Source organism: Polistes canadensis, unplaced genomic scaffold, assembly GCF_001313835.1.
Source record: "Polistes canadensis isolate GaletaPanama2010 unplaced genomic scaffold, ASM131383v1 scaffold_210, whole genome shotgun sequence".
NCBI lineage: Eukaryota > Metazoa > Arthropoda > Insecta > Hymenoptera > Vespidae > Polistes > Polistes canadensis.
In genome coordinates, this window is record NW_014569757.1 from 105,800 (window position 1) to 113,323 (window position 7,524).

General features: G+C 25.8%; 2 protein-coding genes across 5 annotated transcripts in view; one reads left to right on the forward strand and one right to left on the reverse strand.

The window, feature by feature from the left end:
* The window catches only part of LOC106789998 (RING-box protein 2), a 38,520-nt gene that overhangs the window by 9,911 nt on the left and 21,085 nt on the right, over positions 1-7,524 (forward strand). The window lies entirely within an intron of this gene.
* Positions 1-7,524, reverse strand: part of LOC106789996 (facilitated trehalose transporter Tret1-like) — a 22,962-nt gene that overhangs the window by 7,836 nt on the left and 7,602 nt on the right. For 2 of the 4 annotated variants that reach the window (XM_014754607.1, XM_014754606.1), the window contains one exon: positions 2,703-3,188. In XM_014754607.1, coding sequence (XP_014610093.1) covers positions 2,703-3,188 — 486 coding nt within the window. Of the gene's footprint in view, positions 1-2,702; positions 3,189-4,194; positions 4,247-4,333; positions 4,435-7,524 lie in introns of those variants that run through there. The other 2 variants (XM_014754610.1, XM_014754608.1) reach the window with 2 other exon arrangements.

The window sequence follows — 7,524 nt, forward strand, 5'->3', positions numbered from 1 at the left end:
CTATTTATAATTATTTTTTCGTCTTTTCTATTCAATACATACATACTTTTATTAATCGTTAGATAAAACACGAATCAAATTAAGATAAGAAAAAAGATAGAAAGTAACGAAAAAATCTTGTTCATTTATTTTCGCGTGCAATATTATATCTTTTTTTTTTCTTTTTCCTTTTTCTTTAAATTGATTTTTATTTATTAATATCGTCGTTTATCGCATAATTTTTGTTTTATGAACTTTAGTGTTTGCAACAACCTCGTGTGTCGTTCTATCTATCTATGCGAGAAGTTGAATAAGTAAATGAAAAAATGGATCAAGGATTGTGTGCGGGCATCCTTGAAACTTTGACGTTGAATAGTACGAGATCGCTAAAGGATTAATGGGGGATATTATTTCAAAGACAACAAACATGCCGCGAAAACTATGAAAACTATTACGTTATTGGTACAATTTGCAAATGTTTATCGTTAGTTGGGAATATGTTAAATATTTTGTCTTCTTTTCTTTTTTTTTTTTTTATATACCGAATGACCGTGATATATAAGATCCATAAAATGCTAATTTAAAAGCATTAACATTGTTGGAAATTCCTAACTCTCTTCTGAGACGTTATGTATCATTGGCGGGTCACATTAACGTTCGTACTACTTGAAGTTATTCGATTTTTCTCTTCGCATTTAACTCCTATCGAATTATCTATGTATCTTTTTTTTTAATCATTATTATTATTATTTGTCTTTTTTTTATATTTGTCCACAGTTGTACATAAAATGAAAATTAATTGAAAAAAAAAAAACGCGGAACATTTTTAACGATCGGTCTTATTAATTTCGAACAAAAAGCGTGGAACAAAAATATCTGATGGCTCAAATTTTATACAACATTTTTCGTAAATTTAAAAAAAAATACGTTTATTTTTCTTCATGTATATATCTCGAGTTTTAAAAATTTGTGTATATGTTATAAATTATTAAGAGATTAAATATAGATGTATAATTAAAAAAAACAAAAGGAAACCTCTTTAATAATTAAAAATAATTTTGTTCTTTTAAATTAGAAATAGAACTTTATATTATGCTTCCTATTATTTTATTTTAAGTTTATACCAATATAAGTTTCGTAATTTACAATATATTAATATTTTAGATTCTCTTGGTAAATTAAATAAATAAATTCAATATAGAATTTTTTTCTTTTAAAGATTTATTCTAACGAGTATGCTGTAAAAATAATGTAATTTCTGTTAATAATTTTGTTCAGAAGTGTTTATACGCCATCAAATAGTGGACACTCGCAATGAGATACGAAGAACACATGTATACATATACGTCATCGAAATATTGACGATCAAATACGAATATCATATCAAGCATCATAATTCATAAGCGTTTAGTACGTCAGCACCAAACACATTAATTCATAAGTGCACCAGAGCAGAAAGGTTAATAGTACATTAATCAGTAAACCGTTATCAATATTTTAATTTGCACACACGTATTTTTTTTATACATATATATATATATCGTTATATCATTAACAAAGAAAACCCCCCTCCCCCCACCCCCTCCCAAAAAAAAATGAATTTATAATTTTATTTAAAAATGAAGAAAAAAGAAAAGAAAACTAATTAATTTGACGAATTTATAATATTGAAGAAAATTAATATTCGCGTATATGGTAAAACAATATTTAGGTATATATATATATATACACAAACTGCAGAGATACAAAATAAGAATTGATACGCACATGAACACCCCCTAACTACAACTAATATATCTCTAGAAGGCTTCAAAGAATCAAATAAATATAAATATCGATTAGGTTTTTATTCTTTTTTTTTTTTTTTTTTTTTTTTTTTAAAAAAGGAAACGTTAAATTTCATTTATGTCCTTAATTATTTGGTTTCTTTGTTTCATTTTCAAACGAGGTTAAGTCTAAAATTTCGTTATCTTCTGAAGGAGAAATTAATGATAACATAGAACATTAGCTAATCGGAACAATATAGTGTGATCAATTATAAATAATATTCTTTTTTTTTTCTACGCGATAAAAAAAATGCTTAGATCATTTCTACTTAAAAAAAGACAAAAAAAAACAATAAAAAATAAAACTATACATATATCAGAATAATTGAAATATTACATAACATTAAAAGTTCTATCTATTTGGTCGGTATTTTGTACATAATAAATGATCAGTATATATAAATATTTTTGTTAATATAAATATACATTTTAATGTAATTTAAATAGATGGTCACATTGTACATATAGATAGATAAATAAATATTTATTTAATTTATAGCCTGTTGACCCACAATAAATGGACTTGATAAAAATTGGCCAATTTTTGTAATAAGGGCAAAGTTGGTTTAGGGTTATCTATTGATACAAAATATATACGAATATATAATCTATGCTCAAATATTATAACAGAATAATATTTTATAATATTATCTACTGATATCTGATTACACATATATTGATAACAAAAAAATATTGAACAATATTAATTATCTATTTTAAAAAAGAAAAAAATGAAATAATTTAATATATAAAATATTTAAATATAACTTCTGTGATCATAATAAATTAATATCCAATCGTTATTTTATTATAAATATTGATTAATAATGTTACAAAATACAGACCGAATAAATAACAGATTAATAATAACGTGCACAACATTATATACAAACTTACCTGTCTGATAAATCGTTTCGGTGATAATTCTTGATCCTTTTGAAATTGTGATGGGGGTAAATGTTCGACTTCCTGCGTCGCATCTTTATCCTTTTCTTCCTGATTGATATTCATTAGTCCTTTTATCGTAGGCTCGTGAAGATCCTTGGCTAACAACGGATCTAATTGTTTGTAATCAACGTCGAGACCCTTGTTTAAAGGATCATAAATCCTTGAACTAGCAAGGGTTTTCTGCGATTGTTGATTGTTGAAAAGTTGATGATTGTTTCTTAGATTTTCGACATAATAATGATTGGTTGATGCACTGTTGCTACCACTCGGTGATTGTTTCTTCTCCACCAGAAGGGCTGTTTGACTGTTGAAAGGGCTTGCGTTTGTTGCGAGTGTTGCGTTCGAAGCACAATCTAATGTTATGCCTGAACTTGTTGTTGATGATCTCGCAATAGACGGTACTCTCGTATAATAATTTGGTAAAACACTCCGCTCCTGTGAAATATATAAGAAAAAAAAAACAAAAATTATAATTTAATTAATATAAATGATATAAGGATTAACAAAAATAATAATGACGACGAATCTCGATAATAACAGTGGCATGTTTCTCATAATGGAAGATACAATCATAGATAATTGTTTGGAAATTAATGCTAAATTTATAAATTCGTCTTATTTATTGTCTTAATTGTTAACAACTAATGTGTTTTACTAAAGGAATAATATAATTGTGTGTAATTGTATAGTCATTTGAGGGATAATAATAATAAAAGAAAATTATCCCTCTTTTCTAAAAAAAATTTATTAATGTTGAATTTTCGTGTAATATTATTTCTATCTTTCTTTTTTTCTTTTTCTTTTTTTTTCATTTTGACGAGATTACAGTTAAAATCTTTTTATCATGCACCACAGATATACTCGTAGGATTAATATTGGACATATTCAAATTAATTTCATTGATTTTATTACGCACATATCGGGAATGAAAGAATTATTATTATTATTATTTGTGTATCCCGATGTAGTTAAAACTGGAAAGAACTAGAAGAAATTGATTGTACTGGACAGTACTGGACTTGAACTCTTTCCTTCATTTTGTGATAAACTCTCACGCTTAACGGTTTATACGATGTAAACAGATTTATATAAAATTGGACATTACATAACAATGTACGTTAAAAAAAAAAAAAAAAGAAAAAAAAAATCTTCATGAAATAAGAATACCCTCACGAAAAAAAAAAAAAATTGCAAAAAAGATCTCATGAATTTGCTGAAATATATATTTTTCTTCTTTTTTTCTTTTATATAATAAAGAAATAAGAACACATGCCGTGAAATATACATATTTTTAACAATATTATTACCCTTAATGTTTCTATTCAAAAAAAAAAGATTATTTAAAACATTTTTGTTTGTTTGAATATGATTCACAATTTTTGGAAATAAAATCCAAATAAACCTCGGCAATAAAATTTAACAATATGAAGTATTTAAATACCTTTCTAACGTTTTCCTAAATGTTCAGATTCTAGATAACGAGAGATCCAAAATTAGATGTTTTCAAAAACACTTTTCAATCAAATCTTTTGTTCTTTTTTGAATAATTCACAATTTTTGTTTTAATGGAATTTAATTACCTTGAATTCGTTTTTATTACACGACGAGGGAACTTTCAAGAAAGAAACTAAGGAAAGTGGATTGAATTTTGGGTGTGTGCATTCAATGAACAAGTACTTTATTGAGGGGTTGGATGTTCAATGTTTCAGTATTTATATACTAAAGCTTTATCAAGAATTTTATTATAAAAGAGGGAAACAAGAGACAAAATGAAATAGAAAAAGAAAGAAAAACAAAGTGGGGATATGAAATTGATGTCTATTATCAACTACTAACATGCAATGACGAAGCAAATAAGCAAAGAATAAATGCTTACTTTTTAAGATTAGATGACTTTTAGCCCGGCCATTGATAACCTTTTAACGATCTTTGTAACTAAACTTTGAATCTTATACTTTCGCAGATTGTTTGTTCTCGTATTTTCTGTTTCTTATTATTATACATAGCCTATAGATTATAATAATTAATATATGATAATTCGTCACGTTGTTAAAACCCCCAAAACTTTTAAGGATAAGTTTCAAAGCATAAATTTGAGAAAACTAATAGTAATTAATTAGAAGTTATAGTTTATATAGCATAATATAAAAAGTGTCAAGAATTTAAGACGTTTCAAATTTTTCTTAATTAGGGCTATTCGATTTCAAAAGGGAAAATATTGAATTAATTTTTGTTCTTGTTTGTATTTAATAAAAGGTTTCCATATTCTTTCGAGGTTGACATTTTATTTGTAGGATCTTTTTGTTTTTTTTTAATGCTGATATATTCCCCACGTGAAAAGGCAAGAAAAATTTGTCAGGAAAATGTTTTTATTTCTAATACCCTCCCAAAAAAAAAAAAAGAAAGAGGAAAAATAATTAGGTTATAGAGTGTTAATCACGCAGAGAGGAGCAAAGTGATCACGTGGATAACACATTGCCACAATTGTGTTTATTTCTTGATAGATTTCTCGAAAGTAATAAGATATAGATGTCAATATGGCTGCTCTTTTTTTTTTTTTTTTTTATATCGGCCCCCATTTATTCATTCGATGCTATGGAATATATGTATAAAAACTATGTCGTATAAATTATTTAATTATCATTTGTAATAATAATTGACATCATTAAACGCTATTTTATCGTCGTGAAAATTATATAAAATTTTTTTTCTCACTTTTCGTACCATTTCAAAATTAATTGTAAAGCAATAAATAAGATAAATATGTTTCTATCCGTTCGAAATAGTTTAGTAATTATATATATATATATATATATTACATGGGATAAAATTTACAATCGAGTCTACGAAATATTTATTCAATGATTCACGGCTGTTGTTTCAAATGATAATATAAAGATTCAATCGTATAATTGTTTAACGAATAGTTCATTAAATGATGGTTACGGTTATATCAATATATATTTACGGAATAATTTCAAATCACTGTTTTTATTTCAATGTAAAAAAAAAAAGAAAAAAAAAATCATATTGTAAACAGGCAAAAAGCTCCAGTGATTCGAAATAAATTTGGTGTTTACATTTTAAAACATTCGCATACCTAAAAAAAAAAATAGATACTTTATTACAAAAAAAAAAGCAACTACACACGTAAACATCTGTGTGACGCGTCCAATGATTCGAAATGAATTTTTTTTTTGTCACTTGCCATTTTAATATTCATACAAATAATATATTGAAAAAAACAACGTTTCGTATTAAAAACAACGCGTCTTTACGCGCAGTGATTCGAAAATGAATGTACGTTTGATTTAAAAAAAAAGAAAAAAGAAAAAGAAGAAAAAGAAAAACGTTCGTTAAAATAAAATGAATCGTTCCGATAATATCATCTAAAAATACTCATCGATCTTATGTTTATTCATATTTTTTTTTTTCTTATTTTTTTTTTTTTTATCGTACACGCGTAAGTACGATGAAATTAATTACAGAACGAGACGATTTCTCGTGTTTGATCATTTGCCGATCAAGCTCGAGTAACCACCTTGATTGCTTTTTCAAGTAATAATGGCTATATCAATCCTTTATGTTAATGATAGTGTTATCTAAATAACGTGGTTTCATTTTTGCATATTAATTATCTGTCTGTCTGTCTGTCTGTCTTTATATTGATCGAAATAGTAACCACGATAAATATTAAATTTTTGGATAAATTACGTCTTTGATCGTAGAATGCATCGTTCGAAGTTATCATCGTACGAAGGTCGAATTAATAGAGGGATAAGTATTCGCTTTTATACGAATCAATGGATAATCGATAATCGATGATCGATAGACCGTAGTAAATAAATCGTGATTTAAAACTCGCGCGTTTCTTGTCTGATTGTAAACATTGACAAATATTGCGTCAGATCGGCCTATATTTTTTATGCTTTTATATATAAGTAAAGTTATTATTAATATAAAAACCTTCATCATTTCATGTGTGTGTGTATGCTTTGTTGTCTCATTTATTTTTATTCTATACTTTTAATTTGGATTTGATAAAAATAATAATAGGAATTGCAAACATACAAATTAAGTTCTTTTTGGAATTATTAATATGATATAAAAATATGAAAAATTGTTTCATCGTATGTTTGTAATTTTCTTTATAAATACAATTGAGCTTTGTCTTATCTATGACGTAATTTTTGACAAGGGAAAAATATAATAGTATTAATAGTATTAATTTATCTATAATACACTATATTTCATAGGAGACTTTCTAAATAAATATGAAACTTGTTAGACAAGTTAAAGAGTCAAGGTAATATCTTTGCTTATCTCGGTTGACGGGTATGAACTAGTAAATTGGTTATAAAATCTGTAAATAATACATCAACTACTTTCACGCCGTGATATATATACATATATAGCGTTTATATGTAATAAAAAATAAATAAAAATCTCATAATGGTTGATTATTTTCGTTAGAAACTAAATAGCTCTTTTTAAATTGATTTATATGTATATAGAATTATTTCTAAAAAACGAACAACAATATGAACTGTGTTAGAAATCATTTCGAAGAATTAGGCATGATCAAGATGGATCATGCGCGAATAAATCATAAATACAATATACTTATGGTTTTATGTGAGCAAAAAAATATTTTACCGGAAACGAACTGTCAATTAATGTCTGTTATTATGAAGAAAAAAAAAAAAACAACTAATTATTTTTACACGATTTATTCTCGTCCGATATCACATGAAATCAAATAAGTACTTAA